This window comes from Symphodus melops (assembly GCF_947650265.1).
Source record: "Symphodus melops genome assembly, chromosome: 3".
In the NCBI taxonomy this organism is placed as follows: Eukaryota; Metazoa; Chordata; class Actinopteri; order Labriformes; family Labridae; genus Symphodus; species Symphodus melops.
In genome coordinates this window covers 7,942,610-7,962,801 of record NC_136693.1, presented here as the reverse complement: position 1 = coordinate 7,962,801, position 20,192 = coordinate 7,942,610, and the positions used below count along the sequence as shown (strand labels likewise).

General features: G+C 38.7%; 2 protein-coding genes across 3 annotated transcripts; both read right to left on the bottom strand.

Annotated features, from left to right (window-relative positions):
* Window positions 1–1,041: 1,041 nt before the first annotated feature.
* vegfd (vascular endothelial growth factor D) lies at window positions 1,042–8,619 on the bottom strand. Its single transcript, XM_079339580.1, has 8 exons — window positions 7,610–8,619; window positions 4,733–4,934; window positions 4,535–4,655; window positions 3,197–3,266; window positions 2,947–3,074; window positions 2,741–2,856; window positions 1,563–1,728; window positions 1,042–1,338 (listed from the first exon to the last, which is right to left on the bottom strand). Exons 1-8 carry the CDS (start codon window positions 7,721–7,723, stop codon window positions 1,320–1,322), a joined length of 936 nt encoding a protein of 311 aa, XP_079195706.1. The 5' UTR covers window positions 7,724–8,619; the 3' UTR covers window positions 1,042–1,319.
* Window positions 8,620–8,725: 106 nt separating this feature from the next.
* On the bottom strand, window positions 8,726–19,845 carry pir (pirin). Of its 2 annotated transcripts, none has more exons than XM_079339581.1 (10): window positions 19,700–19,845; window positions 18,161–18,279; window positions 17,980–18,072; window positions 15,543–15,623; window positions 13,741–13,947; window positions 12,396–12,480; window positions 11,525–11,569; window positions 9,947–10,029; window positions 9,557–9,623; window positions 8,726–9,439 (listed from the first exon to the last, which is right to left on the bottom strand). In XM_079339581.1, the coding sequence occupies exons 2-10, from the start codon at window positions 18,251–18,253 to the stop codon at window positions 9,321–9,323; spliced, it is 873 nt and encodes a 290-aa protein (XP_079195707.1). In that variant the 5' UTR covers window positions 18,254–18,279; window positions 19,700–19,845; the 3' UTR covers window positions 8,726–9,320. The 2 variants fall into 2 exon arrangements, with proteins under 2 accessions (XP_079195707.1, XP_079195708.1); XM_079339582.1 differs by having other exon boundaries at window positions 18,161–18,257.
* Between the last annotated feature and the right edge of the window lie 347 nt (window positions 19,846–20,192).

Here is a 20,192-nt window from a genome sequence, read left to right as displayed (position 1 = left end):
GTGTAGTATATTGTGCTCAGTGTAACAACTTCACAGGCAATATAGCACTTCTTTAGGCGTTGGAAAACACACCTGCAATGACATACAGTAGTTGCAATGACAGAACAGATGATTGGGATTGTTAAGATTTAGGTGCAGTCCATGTGGTGTTTCTGGTAGTTTACACTTCAGTAGGATTTTGCCATAGAAAAAATATAGAAGATATTTTAGCCTAACTTCACAATCGTTTTTGCAGAGAAGCTAACAACGTAACAATTATTGCAGCTGCACAAGGAATTTCTTTTGTTGTTTTGAAGGCTTTCCTCTTCGTCACTCAGCCCGAGATGAACGCCTTGGACGAAAAAATAAATCGTCTTTCAAATGTCATTCTTCTTGCAAGCTCGATTACATTTTCCTTTATTGATTCTTTCCTGTTAGTGCATTTCCTTCACCCTCTACACTCACAAGTCTTCCAGCTTTACTTGTATTTACACTGCAATTCATCAAAATCATTGACAGCTCACAGATGATCTTAATTCTGGATATGGCTTTAAAAAAAGGTTCCAACATGATGATTTCTTAAGACAAGGGATGAATGCTTGGACAAACAAGTGTTTTGTGAAATCTATTTAAAACACTTTGCACAAATCTGTTTTCGCTTTCCAAACAGGTGTGTTTTTTCTTCCAATGAATCAGAAACACAAATCTCATTACAGTTAATTCTTTCCATTTATTGTCGTAAAATGAGAAAACTTCAGAAGATGAGTCAATCTTTTTTTATAGACTTTGTATTAAAATGAGATCTGAGAGGCAGGATTATTAGGTCACAGCGCTGTCATTGCCTGTTAGTCGTTACACAATTATTCTTAGTGGGTGTTGTTCACTGAACAAATTATCCATTCATGACAAAATGTAAACAGCTCATGTTGCCCATGAAGCTTTTGAAATCTTCATTTGTGTTCTCTGCAACTGGAAACAAAGGGGACATAAGGTAGTGCATGAACAAGAATAAAAAACAAATGTGGGTGTTTGTTTTGAACTAATTCATGAATACAAGGCAAGTTCAAATGATATAAAAATAATCTTTAATATAAACTACATATTCAGTGCACAAAGAACAAATGGACAAATTATAAAATGTTTCAAAATGATTGGAACAAAAAGCAGTCACGTTAAAAAAAAATCAATTAACATAGTCGTTTGAGTTAATATCATTTCAATTAGTTAAAGTGATCAACATAAATAGGACTGTAAATAAATTATAAGTCTTTTTCTCTGCCTTTAAACACACAAACATCTTTTGCGAGCAGGTTGTCGAAATACATTTCTCCAGGGAACGTCTACTTGGGCCATCTGCATCTGTAAACAAAAACATGATCATTAAAACCAAGTACGTATGAAACCAGATGTTGTACTTTGCCTTTACACTTGATAAACATGAACTCAGCACAAATGATCACTTCGTTTCCCTTCTTCCCGAACCCTTTGATTTTTCTTCCAATCCATTTTCATTATTGCCAACATCTTTTTCACATATTCTTTTAAATGTTTTTAACAAATGCCTTCACATAGTTAAGCTATACCTGCAGGAGTTGTGATCAAAACGCTGATGCCTGTTGGCACAGATAGAAGAGTTGAGATGACAGCGGTGGATTGGTCTTGTCTGGGGAGTTGGTACTGTTTTAGGAAGACAGTCACAGCGATCGACATCTATCTCACAGTCGGGCATCCAGGAGCCGAGTGGAAACTCTGATGAGGAGGTAATAATTGGGCATGTAAGTTACAAAAAAGTACAAAAGGATGCTTTTTTGTGTGTGTGTGTTCACACTAAATCAGGGGTGTCCAAAGTGGGGCCAGGTGGCCATTTCTTGTGGCCCCTGACTTCAATCAAAGAATAAAGGGGCCTCATTCAGATAGCATATTTTGTTATTTTTTGTTATATGTTCGCGAGGGCTGAAATATATTTATAAAATAGAAAATGTGCAGTACAAACAGTTTTGAGTTTTTTCCAAATTTTTTATGAAAATGAACCTTTGCTTGTGAACAAGCAGAGTATTGATATAGAATGTATTTGATGTCCTTTTATTAAAGAGTTTTTTTCTGTGAACCTTTTGATTCTGATCCACAAAGCCTTACTATTTTTTCAAAACAATTAGAACACAATAGTTTCTCACTGAAATTATTTATTGTGTATTTATGTTATTTTTTAACAGGTCAAAATACAAAAGGTTCCTTACAATATTACTAAAAAAATTAAAAAATGATTATTAAATTATTATATTATAAAAAAACAAAAAAAACCAACAACCTGTGGCCCATGAGTGATTCTATCACAACAATTTTGGCCTGCAAGAAAAAAAAGTTTGGACACCACTGCTCTAAATCAATGTTAGTGTGCTTATACTTAACATAATGTAATGTTGTCCTTATTAAAAATCTAAGTTGACAAAAAAAACCCACATCTGAGTAGCAAAATGATCCTATATATCCTACATAAAAGACCGCCTGAGCAGTTGGTGGTTTTGGGCTCAAGGGCAATTCTGCAGTGCTCAGGAGATGAACTAACATCTCTCTAACTACCAGACCAATTTCCAGACTTGGCCAGCAACATGACCAGTGACACTCATGTTCCCAACCCAAGTCCCCATAGAGAGCTGGTGCTGCTCCAAGTGTGCAAAAAAAACCTGGCATGATGTATTATGCATTACATGTTCTTGCATCAAAGGGCTATTCTACTTTTTGCACACACGTAATTACACACCTGGTGCACTGGAAGGGTAGGGTATGCATCTGTCTGTTGAACAATCCCAAATCAACCCACTGGCACAAAGTCTCCTCGAGTCTTCTGCGTCTGACAGCTGGCTCATTGGAGAGCAGCTGCAAACAAACCAGGGGGATTAGAACTAAAATCAAACATCACATCACAATTGTTTGAAAAATACGACTGCACAAGACTTCTCAACTCACCCGCTGCTGCTGCCAGGTTGAGCATTACGGCGTATGATGGCTGGCTCCATGCATCTGCATTCTGTGTGATTAGCTACTTTTATTAGCACTGGTTCTGGTACAGACTTAAATGGGATTACACTAAGGACCTGAAAAACACAACATCAACACACACATTGTTTTAAGACAAATGTAAACTAGTGTAGCCATTGCAAAACTACAACCCTCAGAAAATGTAACATGAAAGGGTATGCAGAGATCTGACACTCACAGTTTTATTCACATATTCAATAGTTGTGTTTCTGCAAGTGACACCCTCTTGATTACAGCAGCCACTGCACCTGTCAGTAGGAAACAAATTCACATCTGGGTAAAGTGATGTGCATGCAAAACAACTTAAACTTCTACACTTATGAATTACACAGAGCATACTATAAGATGTTGTAGCTAACTCTGAGAAGTTGAGGCTGTTGTTGTTCATGGGAGTTTTCCATGTTTAAACTATGATCCTTGGTTTAAAAAAATAAAAAAGTCAACAACACCAAATAATGCTTAAAGAACTGCTTAATGATTCCTAAAATCATCCAAATGAAATAAAGAAGACTTAATGGAAGGTAGCAGGTCAACATTTCGGGAAATGTTTTTTGGCTGAGATGCACCAGTGGACAGAAAGCTTAGCTTAGCACAACTACTGTAAACAGGAAAGCACCTCTACTGGCTTTGTTAAAAGGTAACAGAGTCCTCCTCCTTTAGTACAGTTCTTGGTTTCTCCATTTCTCCCCTCACCCTTGATTGGTTACGGTCTACACTCTGTCACTAATAAGTTAGATTGAATACACCTGCTCCAAGCTTATTTACGTTTGGCTCTTCACGTTTGGCTCTTCACATGGGGCGGCAGCCAAACATGTCATGTGTGGTTTGTCTGTCACTCTCGTCATAGAACTTATCAGGACTAAATAAACCTGTTCACCTGAAACTCATGTCTCCTTATTGGATTTAGCTATTCTGATGCCCATGGTGATAGCCTCTCATCATTTCCAAAGAACCCTTCTTAACACCCCTTAATGAGCATGTTACATGCTGCTGTTTTAGTAAAGTTAGAAATATTCGATCTTGCTGTAATTCAAACAGAAACAAAAAACCTTAAGGTACTTGCTGCTTGTGGCAAGAAAACACAAGACCTCATGAATCCCCAAATGTCATTTGTGCTATATGCTACACAGTTTAGACAAGCAAGATATAATGTAGTCATTAAACAAATTAAAGGAGGCAGTTAGTTGTGTTTGTCTGATTGTGATCGACAGTGGTTTAGTGGTTTAATGCTAAGCTAAGCCAACCAGCAGCTGGCTGTAGCTGTGTATCCGATAAACACATTACAGTGATTTATGGTAACATGTTACACATCATTTAAGTGTCTAATGGGCCCTCCCATCTGCAGTTTCTAGAGGTCATATATAATCGTTGTTAATTATTGAATCCATGTGATCAGTTATTCAACGTGACTGAATACTTGTTGGCATTATACTGCAGTTTTTTGTTTTTTTTTGTGTTATAGTACTTGGCTTAGTGAAGTGTTTTATTTTTTCATGCGGTGACATGTAATACAAACCTGTAGACAGACACACAGGGGGGCTTGAAGAACATTGAGGGGTCTGTGCCCAGCTCCTTGGCCACATCGACACATGATTCTCTCGGCATGCACTGAGTCCTCTGCCACTCTTCATCTATGGCTGAATTGGAAAATTACATTGTCATACCCAGCACACATACACGTTAATATGAACCATATTGTCAGTTGCATAATAACCTTTAAGTATCTCCAGGCTGTAAGACTCAGCAGCATATCGTGTGGAGCGGTGTGAGCCCGCTGAAGGTGGGGAGGAGAGACTCTCCGGCTGTTGTAGACTCAGTCGACACTTCCATAACTTCCAGTCAGGGAAGTCTGCAAGCATCAGCAGTTCGTCCAGGCTGGAGGCTGAGCGCACCTTCCTTTCCCACTGCTTCATTACCTGCAAAAATAACGGAAGGGTTTTCATGGAGCAAAGACATGCGCACAATGTTTTTTGATATCAACTTTGTGCCATTAGTGTATTTTAATATTACTTTGGCTACCTAAACATTGAACATATTAAAGATGAATAAATGTGAATAAACAAGGACAAATTAATAATGCATCAAAAACCAAACGTCTCAGATTCCCCAAGAGTTGCAATGTCTCTTTTTTTTCCAGCAAGTCCAGCAAATATTGCAACCACTATTGGACAGATGTGTCACTGTTTTCATCCCCTTAGTCGTCTCTCAACCCTTTAAGCTAACATGCTGACAGACGTCAGTGTTTCAAGCTGTCAAGATTGTCATAAAGTTTTGAACGGAACTTTACGTTTTGGACATGACTGCTTTTAGTTATTACTTGCTTTTATCTCACCACTGTGGGTGGACATTTCAGGTCTGAGTGAAATTTAGAGATAGATGGCTGTTTTTTTTCTCCAAAGTATAACCTCTAATGACTTTGAGAAATTTGGTTTTACAACCCTTTGGGGAGAATTTTTACTTTTTCAATACTTATGTTTTGGCAGAGGTTAAACCTGGAAAATGAAAGCATTTTCATAAACCTCAGCTTTGTAAGAATAGATTATTAGAAAAATTCAGCACAGTAATAAGAAGTAGTCAACAGAAATCTGAAATCTTAAATTTGAACAGGAAAATTTGATTTCATTAATCATTGTCATTTTGCAAGAATGCTGCAGTTATAGGCAACACGTTTGGTAACTTGTTCATGATGAGGGGAAATTTAGTGTGAAGCAATGGTTCTCAACTGGTGGGTCTGGACCCAAAAGTGGGTCACAGGGACGTTTTCAGTGGGTCGCAAATGTGTGCCTGGAAGAAAAATGCTTTGAAAAAGTCTATGAAGCACTTATTTTTTTAAAGTTGGTTCATTCACTTTCTTTGTTCTGACATGCTTTGTACTGTCTGAGGTCCAAACTTCACCATTTTTCTTGAAATAAATGTAATTGACTGAAAAATGGTCGCAATTGTTAATGAAGGAGTAGTTGGTGGGTCCTGTAGCTCGACCAGTTGGGACCACAGTGTACAGAACAAAGAATGACAGTACTGTAAATTAAATCGTTTTGTGCCTAAATTTAGCCTGTCAAAGCTGCTATCATGCCGATTGAGTTAGTGGTGGAAGAAACTATACAAGTAAAATATAGTTTACTGAACTTGGTCAATTGAAATGCATTTTTATCTACACCATGTGCATCACTTCCTGCCAACGTGCCTAACACCGAGGCTGGGCTGATATGAGACATGCTGTGGAGTGACTTGGAGCACTTAGCCTGATGTCACACCTATTAGTCAGAGTGTGATTATCAACAGCTGCTGCAGCGAATTTGTGCATCTGCTCCTGTCTGCCTGTATGCCTTCCTATCTCTAAAGACTGTTCATTGAGTAGTCTCACAGCTCTGCTACCAAATAGTGTGCCTTTATATAAGTGAGCAGTAAGACATGCAGCTAGATTTAAGAGAAGGTACAGAAGCGGTGCCATGCACTTAAAGACATGAGCTGTATGTACACATGCACATACTGGAACAAAGTTTAAAGTATCAGATTATGTCTGGCAGCTCTCCATTAAGAAGAGAAGAGCTGTGATTTAAGGCTGGGAGAGAACTGTAAAGCCACCTGTCATGCAACCACAGTAGGGCAAAGTTGCCATGGTGACATAGACCAGAACAAAGTAGAAGCAGAATGAAACCCCATAATTAAAACAAACAAGCATTTTTTAACATGAGATGTTTTTCAAAATGATTTCTAGTGTAAAATATTTCATTTGTTTTGTTGTAGTTATAACTTGTTGGAAATGTATGTAAAGATCCAGGGTTGGGAGCTGAATATGAGAACTGACAAAAAGAGGAGTTAAAATGTAAAGGCTCTTTTATTTAAGGTGATTAAAGAAGGCACATCAGAAAGGCCGGTCTTGGAACATTGCACTTGTCTGCATAATGTTTGCTTCATATCTTCTGGACAATGGACAATAACCATCTGAGCCCTCTCATGTGTTCAGTGTGTTTCAGAGCAGAGGGTGGGGCAAGTTGGCTGAGTAACTGCTTCCACTTAAATCAAAGAAACAACAGAAAAAATAAGGAGGTTTCCCCATCATTATTTCTAATGGGACGGACCTACTAATAGGAAACAGAGGGAAGAGCGCCTGAGAGAGGGACGACGGGAATTGAAAGAGAAGATAGAGACGGGAGGTCCACTACTGAGGAATAATGGAGATGAATGAAAATCAAATTTAGCATGCCAGGAGAGATGAGGCTGAAATGGTTCTCTGACGCAGATACAAAGTTGTGTAGTTCCTCTTTTAGCCACATGTAAGAGCACACAGGATTATAGTTTGAGTGAACTGAACGGGGCACACGTGAGCATGCAGCAGGGGCAGCAACAAGCCTTTATGATATGAGTGAGGACAAGAAAAAAGTTACATAATACAGAAAAAAAACCAGGCCCTGAATCAGCCAATAATTTAAGAAATGCAGTATTTGAATGTCTAACAATATGATAAATCCAAGTTATTTCTAGCACCAAAGAGAAATTTTTTTTTTCACATTAGATAGAAAAAGCAGAAATTAAGAATTTCTTTGGCATTGCTGCTTGAATATTACGTTTTTAATAACATCACACTTACCCTGCTTCCTGCCTCTCTATGCATGCTGTATCCAACGTTTATCCAGCTTAGCTCCACCAACAGAGTTACCAAGCAGGAGAGTCTGCACAGAGTCCCGCTCATCTTCATCTTCATCTCTTGGCTCTGCTCTCTTCTTCTGAGAAACACTCCGCAGTGCAAGAGCAGTACAAGGCTGACTCAGTTTCCCAGACCAGCTGAGTGCCTCAGACCACACACACACACACACACAACACACCCGATTCTCAGCACCGGTATCTGCAACCCAAACTCTTGATCTTACAGCTGCACTGTAGAGAGTGCGTGTGTTTCAAAGCCAGACGTAACCTGTCACGAAGACCCAGACACACCAAATGGAGGAGGCTTTAAAACATGCACCTCTTACTGCAGAAGCTTTGATGCAGAGAGCAGGGTGTTCAAAAGAAGTTAGATTGAAATGAACCAAAAGATCAAAACTGTCCTTCCCTCTTCTGTCCAAAGTGATTTAAGCCCTTCAAAAACAAATGTACTCTTTACTCTTTTCTTTGTTTCCCAACTCCTGAAAATCTGCTGACTTCTGGCTTCCTGCTAATTTCAGAGGTCACAATATACCAGCATTTTAGTTTAACATCCTCTCTGTCAGTCGTCAGTTCTCCAGATCACAATCTTGTAAATCCTTCTGGGGAAAAAAACTTTGAGGTTCAGAAGTAGCCGCAAAATGTCTTCCTCTTAGATGTGGGCAAACATTAAAAAAGCTTTGAGGAGCTAAGTTGGTCTGTGTTGGTGTCAGCCCTGCTGGTCCTGCTGTCTTTTTATTTGCTTGAGTGTTCCCCGTCTTCCTCTTTAAATGTCTGCCTGACAAGTGATCAAGTCCACTTAAATCCCTGATCAGTGTCTGTAGCCTCTGGACTTGCCAAATAGCACACAGCCAAAGAGCAGTAACATGTGTTTTAAATGTGATCCAGACCTCTGTTGAGTGTGAGGGGAAACAAGAAGCCAGTACCACCCCTGTCCCACCAACACCACTCCCACTTGTCCATCCACTGCACTTTTGACTGAGGATATGAGAAAAGAATTAAATACAATTTGCAGGAACAATTCTCATATTTGTATACAAATAAATATCGGCAGCTTTGAACCTTTTTTTCTGACAGCCTTAATGATGTTTTAATAATTGTATTAGAACCTTTACATCATGTAATTTAGCAACTGAATACATGGGTATAAGGGTTATCATATTATAAATTAATATAAATGTTAAAAACACGAATAAGTTTCATACATGTAAACATTTTAAAGACATACTTACACTTAAAATGAGTGTAATCTACCTTTACTACAACAACTGAAAACAACTACCCATAATTTAAGAACTTCATCAACAGCTCTGCTACAGCGTACAATGAAAACTGTAGTAAAGTATACACTTAACAAGGCCATGGAGAGCAGAAAGAAGCTCATTTTCCATAATATCTATCTCTTACAAGGGAGAGGGAGGTAATGTATTACACTGGTAACAATAGCACACGTTTCCACAAAGCCCTTAAACATGGAACAAGTTGTAATACATGATGGAAAGTAGGAGATGTCCTGAAAACACATTCAGACCATACCCTGAAAATAAATACCCACATTTTCAAAATTCTACCTTTTCTATGAAGTTAAGAGACAAAAAAAAATAAATGTAAAAAAAACAAAAAAACTTTCCACCAATAATCAGTGCAATGTGTAGTGTTCAGACAGAATCTCTGATCTTTGACCTCCAGTTTACAGACCTTTCAAAGCCATTTGTACCTGTCCTGTAGTCACTGATAGCCTGTCTGATCTCTTCTTCTGTGGTCATTACAAAAGGTCCTGAAGGTCAGGCAAAACAAAAACGTCATACATTATTTAACATTTCTTAAGTTCTGTTTGAGACTTTTGAAATGCATCAAGGATTTATGCGGACAAAGACGGAATAAAAATACATACCGTGTTGGACCACAGGCTCATTGATTGGCTCTCCAGCAATCAGTACAAAATGGGAAACTTCAGAGCCCTGATGTTGAAGTAAGAGGCAACATTGTCAGCTTTGATTTGGTGAAGTGGATTGACTATTGCTTTCCATTTGTTGTTTACTCATCTAGGGACAGGGCCACCCAAGTCCAAACATCAATCTGTTGGATTATAAACTAAAGAGGACGACAACTACTTCTCTATATCACTACAGAGCCAGGAAAATGTTGAACAAAAATTCATTTGAGGAGAATAAATAAACAAGATCACTAAAATGTAAGTAAGTGATATAAGAAGAGTAATTTGAATCCATCAAGCATCTAGTCTTTTGCTATATATAAAAAAATCCATAGCTTACAGTCCCACCTTATTTTCAAATTTAACACAGTCTCCATCTCCAAACACCACCGTGTGATGTGGCTGTACCTTCTGCTGCTCCTGATCCGGGCCTGAAAACAAGAACATTCCCAGGTGTGTTATATCTTTTGTTTGCTGTTGATATTAGTCCAATCTCTGAACACATCAGCTATTGTCTGAGAACACATTGGCCTCTGAGAATGACAGACAATATTTAAGGGCTTTCAGTGTAGCTAGCAGATTCTTAGATAATGTTTTCGGGGCCCACACTTCCTCTATCGATGACCATTTAGAGTCTGAGTAGTGGAAATTGAGAAACAAGAATTGTGTTGAAAGTAAACATCTAAAGTTGGAGGTCAGACTACTGTTATTATCTTACATCAGCTTGTTCAAAATGCTACTGCACATCATAACAAGATCTACAAAAGAGAGTTTGGAAAATCCTGTTTTATACCTGCCTCCCTGCTTCCTGAATGGGCGGAGCCTCAAAGCTTACTCAGGCAGCCAGCTCACCTGTGTCACTTGAAAACTAATAAAGCCAGCCAGTTGCATGTGGATGCCTCATTGTCTCAAAAGTTTTAACAGCATGTCCTATATCTAAAGCACTGATGGGTAGAAAACCTGATCTCACATTGGCATTACTGCTTATTCACAAAACTCGCTGATTTCTGCTAGTGCACTACCAAATGCATCTTGAGAATGATTAAATTTGCTGCACAAATCATTTTGGGATGCCACATGTCTAGCATTGCAAAACCAGCATGAACTGAATAGAAAAACCATCACCTACATGTTTCAGACTTCATGACTGAGTAGGCCTTTAGCACTTTGTTTTTCCTACGGAAACACTTATAGTACAAAGGTACAAAATCTTACCAGTAGGAAACCAGCCACCACAGCCAGCTGGTTGTGATTGTACCAGGCTACAAAATTCAAATAACTTCATTAGTCTGAGCAGCCACTTTCTTCCTCTCGTGTCATAAAGACATCTGCCAGCAATTACAGCCAGACTGAGAGACCTTGCTGTGTGACGATGGAGAGTAATCCAATAATAACGAATGTTATAAAAGAATATCAAAAGGGGAATTCTGATTGAAAACAACAGGTTTCAACCAACCACAAAAACTCTGAAAACAAGTTAACCGTCTGAAAGTATTTGTCCTCATGTGAAGGGAACTCCCTGATCCCACAATGTTGTCATAAAAGCAGCAAATGCAGCACTATTATGTAAAAGCAATATTCTGTATAATTGGGCGTAGTTAAAGTATATCAGTGAAGTGAGTGATATGAAGCCAAAAACTGAGGAGGTCATAATTCAAGAACAGTAGCACTGTAAATTTTCCCATGACGATGGATAATTTCAGATGAACTGGTGCGGTATTTTATGGACAGTATGAATCCATCATGTTTTAAAGTGAAACACATGGGCGTGTTGGCTAAATGTGGAAGGGAAGTTAATATTGGACTGAGATCACACAAATACTCATAACATAGATCGAGCAGCAGTGTGCACATACAGTAGACAAGTCAAGAAAGTAAGCTTTAATCTGGTTATAAATGATTTGGCGTTCATCAGACATCACTCACCCACATGAATGGATCCTGATAGTGTGTAGATGAATGCAGTCCATCCTGTCCAACACAAAAATACAATCATAAGTAAGAGTGTAATAAAGGAGTGGGTAGACGTGCATTTAACCTGTAGGCAACTACAATAAAGAAGACACCATGAGTGATTTGTTATCAACACATTTCAAATTGATGTAAGTGTCTTTTTGCCAACATCCTTACAGGGAAGACACAAAGAAACACTGAAATGACCACAGCTCTGCTTTTTGTTTCTGCCAACTCCTGATGGGAAGTTCTGGCCCTGAAGAGCTTAAATACCACTCCACTATAAGCAAGTTGTGAACTATAAGTCAGTCTGCTCGGTGCTCAGCTGCTAGCTTAGTGTCATTTTAACAGAAAGAGCTTTGTTGTAACTTTTAGGGAGCTGAATATATGTGTATGTGTTGATGACTTGGAACTTTTGAGTTTGAGTTTTCGTGTCTAACAGCTTAAAGACATTTCTTTTACTCCACCACAATTAAAGTGTGGCCTTGAATTAAAAATATGCACTGTATGTAATGTTATTTTTCTGGTTTTGCTGTAAAATGTGTGTCTTTGGCAGTCTTTTATAAAACATAAATACATGTTTTGATGGAAAATAAGCAGAAAAGACTCAATTGCTTATCATTTCCATGTTGTGATACCAAGTACCACTCATTGTTCTGTTTCCAGACACATCAGGGCAACATTCAATAGAGTCTGATGATCATTTTATAGTTCATGCTTTTAGCAACAAAATGATGAAGATAATCATTCAGAGCTGAAGGTAACAAGGAGGCGCTTTTCTCTTTTTAATGAACAAACCATTTACAGCCTCACAATGGTGTACACATAAAGATCTTTTTCCTACCTGAGGGTACTGGCTGTTCATGCAATGCTCCCGCCTGCAGTCTGAAGTCCAGGTACAAGGTTGGTGTCCTTGTGTAAACTTTAGACTATAAGAAGGAAAAAGTCTGTTTAGAGAATATTAGAACTTTTTCCATCACAGCCACACAAACTTTAACAAAAGTATATAAAGAAAAAAAACCAACAACCAGAAAACACATTCATGCTCTATTTAAAAGAGTGGCGCCAATATCTGTCATCATTGCGGGTTAACAGTGTCAGAACCATCAGCATTTCTCTTCCCTGGTGATGGTTTGTGTAAAAGCAACTGGAATCTGAATTAATGCTACCCACATAATCCTGTTATGTGGTTTGACAATACTAATAATCTCACCCTAACCCTACCCAAAGGAAACAAAGTCAGAAAATGTCAATATCTATCTGTCAAGCATATTTTCAGAAACATTACTTAATATTCACAGTCCCAGCTGAATACAGTAATAAATACAAATCTCACAGACACAGCACTTTGCATTATTATCTCTGAGTTGTTTTGATGCTTTCTTTGGTTTGTTGGGCAACAGGATTATGGAAAAATACTGGCCTCTTTATTTGGTGAAACTTGGGGGAAGGGTGTAGCACGCATTGTGGGAGAATCCATTAAATGTTGGATGCAAAGCTGATTCAGGGCCACATCTTGCCCTGCAGTAACCCTGTATACTGTACACACACAATTAAATCTGCATTTGGCAGAATTTCACTTGAATCTCAACCTCCATGGTCATGGTTAAGATCAGACCTCTTTCTTCATCCTGCACGTCATCTTCCACTTATGTTCCAAAGCGTAATAAAAAAAGAAAGTACACGCACACACAAACCAGAGGTCAGGACAATCTGCTTCTCATTTGGAGTTTCCTCTTTCCAAACAGACTTTCCTCACATTGATAAAATGTATTAGTTTAACAGGCATTACCACTCTCTGTTTTCTCTCCTTCTTACACACACACACCTACACACACACACACACACACCTACACACACACACCACACACACACACACACACACACACACACACACACACACACACACACACACACACACACACACACACACACACACACACACACACACACACACACACACACACACACACACACACACACACACACACACACACACACACACACACACACACACACACACACTGATTTTCTCTAATCTTTGACACCAACAGCCACAAGAAAGGCAAACATCAGGTTCGTAGCATGCATCCGACTGCGACCTCTGACTGTTCTGGTGTTGTAGGAACATCCCTACCATGTAGGTCAAATTTAAAGACACACAAACACACACTTGGTGAGACACACACCTTTGCTCCTAAAGCCTCTCCGGATATGACAGCCACTGTAACTCCTCCCTGGCTGGGTTTGGGGATGTCAGAGCCTTTCAGCTCCTGGTACGTAGGTTCTACCATCTTGTCTCGACTCGGCAGGTTCACCCACAGCTGTAAGCCCACCACAGGCTCTTGTGACACTGGCATCTCAGCGTGGACCACCCCTCGTCCTGCAGTCATCCACTAATGAACAAAGAGACATGTCTCACATATACAAAGAGACAAATAACACAAATTAGGTACACATATACTGATTATTGAGGGTGTTCAAAAATGTTCTCATCTGTATCATTTATGTTCAAGCTAAAACATTGCTTCACTTTTGCTTTTACATTTCTATTAGATAACCAGGTGTCCTAAGGTCTTTAATTTACATGCTTTTGGCAAAGTACTAGAAAATGGATTGCACACCCAGCGGTTTGTCAACGACTTTATCCCAAATAGAAAAAACCTCTTCAAAAGTCTGAGGACAAAATTGTTCCTAAAGGTAAACTGAGATTGTACATGTTAAAATGTATGGAACTCAGTGGTGTGAAACGTGGTACAAACACGACATCCCCTGCTCCAAGTCTGCAGCATATTTCTGCTCTCCAGTTTTGCTTCAATGCATCGAGCACTGACAGTTATTTACCCGTGACTGTTGATCATGGTGTTCTGTCTCTTTCTAGATAGTACGACATGCTGAAAAAGTATTGTCAATAATTTAAACTTACAACAGCTCACTCTGAAATGTTTTGGTCTCAACGTTTATTATATTGATAAAAAAATAAAAACGCAGCAAGTTTCCCCCTCCTGTTTTCCAAAATAAAGAAATACAGATGTAGAGTCAACTCAAACACAAGCTGAGAAATGCTCAAACATTTTCTCTGCTGGCACAATTGATGCTTCACCACTTTAATAATGAACCCCTCTTTTAATCTGAGACAGTGTTTGAGCTTTTCCCAGAGGACCGACATGACGTCTGAGCCTGCAGAGGGTGCACATGGTGGTTTAGAGCTAATTCAGCTGAACTGACTGCACCTCTGCTGCAGATGGACGCTGAGTCAGCACACTCTGTGTTTGTGTGTGTGAATGGAACTTTACTACTTTCGAGATGGAGGAAAACCCACAGGGCATTATATCCAATTAGTGTGAGTGTATAACATTATAATGCATATGTAATGAGTTTATGGGGATTAGTCTGCCAATACACTCCAGTCTTCTTCTGTGTGAATAACAAGTAAACAAGAATATAATACAGTATTTATTTATTTCATTCAAATTAATTGTTGATCATTTAGGAAAAGATGGTTATTTATTCATTCATTGCATAGAGTTTCATGGGAGTAATGACACCAGCAGCCAGTTAGCTTAGCTTAGAGAATTGACTAGATTCACTGGGAAACCCGCAGTGTTAAGTCCCAAGGTGCAAAAAAAACAATAGTGTTGTCATCACGATGCAGTTGCAACAGTACCGAATAAAAATCAAAACACATAAGCAGTGAAATAGGCTGCTGTCTAAAAGGTTAGCATCAAAGATTAAAACAGGGTGAAACAGCTGGCCAAGTTCTGTCCGATGGTAAATACCTTGGCAGATAAGCCCATGTTAAATGGTCAAATGTAACTTTGAAACTTCTGTTTTTTTAAACAAAGTAAAACATTATCTAACTATTGAGTGTTAAAGATGCTAGTAAACGGGTCTTTTAAACTATGGACAGAGGTTGGTGAGCTGTTTGTAGCTTTATGTAAAGAGTCATGTTTCTTCACACAGATGAACACTTTGAGAAATGATGAAGTACCTGCAGATCTCCAGGTTTCAGTCGCCCTGAATGGCCACAGAAGTCTTCATGAGCTGTGATCCCCTCTAAAACATACGTCACCTGTTGAGGAAAGACATGCAGCATTAACAACTCCAGCTACAGTCTCACGTGTGACTTCTACACAGTTAAATCTCAAAAAGTTGACAATTGATTTAAGGAATTTATCTTTCTGACGTTCTCACATCTCAATTTTTAAGTTATAACGTTGATTTTAACGTTAAATCAGGTCATGAACTTTTAAACAAGTGCCACTTCGACACCATAAACTATGAGCACGTGTGTAGTGGTTTTACTGCTCCAGTGGTCAGACTGGACAGGAAGACGAGGCTGGGCGTGGGGTCAGGGGTTTAAAGGTGAACATCTGTCTTAGGGAGGAAGGCTGGAGACCCTGCAGTGAGCTGCCTGTGATCTGTCTCCACAGCTGTGGGGTTTCTAAAGTCATGCGAGTGTGAGCAAACACACCTGCTGAAAGGCATGCTGGGAGTGCAGCCTTCGTTCTGTCCACCCACACCGGGAGATTCAAGTTGCATCTGCCAAATCAAATACAGTTGGAGGAATGTCTGGCTATCTAAGGACAATATCCAAGGTTTTTAAGTTCTATTATAAAGAAGAGTAACCTGAAGCATTACCACAATCCCTACAGAGTGAATAGAAAAAAGTTATAGTTTTAAAGACCAAACAAGAACAAACTACCATAGCTCTCTAAAGTTTTATAAAGTAATTCAGTTAAGGTAGTTAATTCATCTATTCTCCTACATACAAGATGTACCCATGATTAATGATTGAGTATATTGACAAACTTCCCCATGTTAGGAGAACAAGCTACAGAACAGTTATTTTTCACCTTATGTTTATGGCTGACATGATAGGAAAAGAGAATTTTTGTTTCCACATCTGGAGTCCTGTTTCTGTCTAACACATACAGTATAAATCCAATACTCACGTTCCTTCTGTCTGTTTTTCTCTCTATCGACACGTGAGGGACATCTGGTTCCTTATCTGCTCAAACCTCTTTTATATTCACCCAATAGTGTCCAACTCAGGTTTTTTTGAGCCAGGGGGTCGAAGACAGTGAGTTTAAATTCTTTACGTTTTTCAAAAATCTTGCTGAAACTAATGTCTGTTTTTTTACCAGACATTATCTTACCTTTGACTTTGTTAAATGCTATGATGACGATAACAAAAATCCCCTTCACAGAGAAGCATGATATTTTGTAAAAGTCTGAGATGCAGCTTTTATGTACACTGATGCAAAAGGCTTATGTTATCACATATTTGGTGGTGTATTCATAATAAACTCTACAGTCAACATACTCAGACAGCCAGCACGTTAAACTGTCAGCAACAATGGTCAAAAAAGAGATTTGTTTTGATTGAGACATACATTTCATATTCCTAGAAGAACAAAAAAACCACAAACCAAAACACAGCAGAGGCCAGGATAGTTCCTCTCTTGCAAAATCATGGGATGTCAGCTTAAATTCCTTTAAAACAAAGCCCTGTGTGTTGAGCCCTGAGCTGATGCAAGCTTAACAAAAACATCAGACATCATGTTTCTGATATCCCCCTGGTTCTCTGTTTGAGTTTTAAAATGTTACCAATCATGTTCATCAATACTGGATGGACATGCAGCTCCTTCTTACAGCACAGTGTTGTTGTCGCCCTCTAGTGATCAAACTAGGAATTACAGAACATTGTAACTCCATCTGCCATTCTCTTCTGCTTCTTCGTTTGGAGATGTTTAACATGTTCAATACTGACAATACTGACTGATATTATTGTCAGATATTTGGTGTTTTAATTTGTCAGGCTTATATGTCTGTGCAAAGTGAGTCCTTGTGTGTGTTTAAGAAGCCAAACTGTAAATGGTTTTATCAGCTGAGGTAGAAAAGCAGCTTTACATAACTGTTCTACCTTTTCATTGTTATGCAAATCCAGTTCTTCTATAGTTAAACTAGGTTGTGACCCTGAGCTAACTTTTAAAAAGAAAAAGAAAAGTTATAGATTTGTCCTAAAGTGTGGATATAAAAATCTGTAACAAGAACTTTATTATTTGCATAAATTCTGAAAAAGATAGTTGTAATTGTCTCAGTGTTTCAGTACTCTTCTTTTTACTCTTCCTTCTGGACTGTGGTTTACCTGTTAGTGCCTCTGGTGATACTTAGGAGTGAAACATTTATGTATAGTTTTTTTTGCACACAAAAAAGGTGCCTCTGTTTTCATATGAGGAGAGCAAAAATACCTACAACACAGCTGTGATGAATACAACAGAGTCTGAATTGCATTGATAAAAGAAAACCAATGTCTTTAATACCCTTTACCTGTAAGTGCCAAAGAGGCCAAAGAGGAAATTGTGTTTTTAACTTTTAGTTGCTTATCGCCACAATTCGTTTTTGTCATTTTGTAAATAACTAACCGTCTCAAATCCTCTGTGAGGATGATCTGGAAAACCTGCCGGCTTGCTCACTCTGAACTCATCCAACATCAGGAAGGGATCCAGGTTCCTCAGCTGTAAGAAGAAAAAAAACATGCACAGATCAGTTTTTTTTATTTTTATTAAAAGGTCTGACAGTTGAATTAAGACATGAAAAACTTACCTCCTTTCTTCCAATGCTCCTGCGGACAAGTGCACCCACTCCCTCTGACTGTTCGACACTCAAGACTGTCCTTTCAACTCTCCTTACAGACATTGTGCTGGGGAAGGTTGCACTTGTCACTACAGCAACATTAAAACACATGAACTGATACTTTAGACTAATGAATGAACAATAATGACAAGCATTCACACATCAGATACAAACAAAACATTGTTTTGTTAGAAAACAGAACAATGTGGTACTTGCAGGGCAGTAAAAAAATCAGCAGATGTAGAAGAAGAAGATAGCCCCGCACACTTGTTCAAACACTATCAAAAATTAAAATTCATCCTCTTCAGGTGCAATTTTCAAAAACACGACTATGTTTTAAAAGAAGGCTATGTTATGTCTTCTTTTTACATTCTGAAATGTGAATGTCAGAGATTAATTATACAAGAAGAAGTAATTCAGCATGTGAGGTGAATTCGAGATAAAAAATGACAACAAATAGAATTGTCTGTTTAAAAAAAAGGAAGAGATGCTACATTAAAGCTATTTTTATTTTTCCTCCCATCAAAATGAGTGATGTAATAAACAGTGGCCCATAGGCATGCATTAATAATGTTTAATTTCATTGATAATAAACCAATATCTCTAACCATGCCCTGTTTTAAAAAAACCTTAGACAGGCCAAACCTGTCTTGTTGTTGATGCAGGTAAAACAAACACTGGACAATCAAAACAAGTCCAATCCCAAGTCGTCAAATATAAACACTTTTTACAGTGGCTCCGGGGTTACAGCCATCGTTATCTCGTAATAAAGCCAAAGGTCGGTACTGATAACCTGGAATAACCATGCGGAAAAAAAACTACAGAGACCCTGACGTGAATATGTGTGTGCACAATTGAGTGCTGTTGTGTTTTTAAGTGTGCATTGTTGTTGGTGTTTTAATGTTTGGTTGTGACTCAAAGTGTACTGAAGAGGACATCGGGAAATTCCAAGGTTGAACAAAAGAACACAGCGTAACATTACAAGACAAAACCCGCAGACGTCAACAAACAATCAAAAGTGTTCCCTGTTTTCAAAACATCTTAGCAGGGTAAAGCAGGCTTCAGGTCCACGGCGGCTCGGACAACAAGGAAGTGAAATTCTGCAGAACCGATCAGCTGTGGGTGAGTCAGCTGAGCGGATCATCTGCTGATCAGCTGATGTCAGTTCACACTGTCGACGTATTGCTGCACTCTCACTACTTTTGCTCAATTAACTCCAAAGACACTTTAAATTATTACACCATCTCTGCTCCGGTCTGTAGTGCACGACTCAAACATTTTACATTTTTACTAAAAACTACTTGCACAATGCCAGAAGTGGTGCATTTTAGTCTGTGTCATGAAGATAGGACCAACACATACTCACAATGTCTACTTTGAAAAATTGTTCAGTATTATTCTTGTATTAAAGTAAGATTGGTGCGTCACCAACCTGTTACACCTGATTCATCAGTGTTTAAACATAACCACCAGCATGACGTGTTTAACCACCCTAACCACCCACCCTACCTGGATATATATTGCAACAGATCCCGTCTCTGTTCTGATTGATTTTGTCGTTTTAAATATGGGTGACATCCACTTTGTTTATTTCAGCCCTCTTCTCTTCCTCAGGTAAAATTACAAATACGGAAGTAGTCGACACTAGTGAGGATAGGGGGGCGTGGTTACAGATAAACCAGTCCGACGAGGGACTATAGGGACCAGGACTATAGGGACCAGGACTAGAGCATTTTCACAAAAGCACATTTTCATTACGACGTACTTTCTGAACTCTCTTTTAAAAGAACCGTGATCAGGTCAGAAAAAACTACTATTCGGCTACACATATAAACATAGTACTCATGGAAGGGACACATAATCACTCAACACTTTCATTTCAGCTAAGTCATTGAACTTTGTGAATGAGCCTGTCACTGCTGTTTAGGTAAAAGATAAAAAACTATTTGAAAATAGCCGACGTAACCTGATCGACAAATGTTCTCACAGATCCACAAGGCCA

Coding starts and splice junctions, on each gene's coding strand:
- vegfd (XM_079339580.1), bottom strand. CDS start 7,723: ATGAAGATGAAGATGAGCGGGACTCTGTGCAGACTCTCCTGCTTGGTA. Junction 4,656..4,732: donor CAGCCTGGAGATACTTAAAG/GTTATTATGCAA, acceptor TTTCCAATTCAG/CCATAGATGAAGAGTGGCAG. Junction 1,729..2,740: donor CTACCCTTCCAGTGCACCAG/GTGTGTAATTAC, acceptor CCTCCTCATCAG/AGTTTCCACTCGGCTCCTGG.
- pir (XM_079339581.1), bottom strand. CDS start 18,253: ATGTCTGTAAGGAGAGTTGAAAGGACAGTCTTGAGTGTCGAACAGTCA. Junction 15,624..17,979: donor CTCACAGAGGATTTGAGACG/GTTAGTTATTTA, acceptor TTTCCTCAACAG/GTGACGTATGTTTTAGAGGG. Junction 9,440..9,556: donor TGAGCCTGTGGTCCAACACG/GTATGTATTTTT, acceptor CCTGACCTTCAG/GACCTTTTGTAATGACCACA.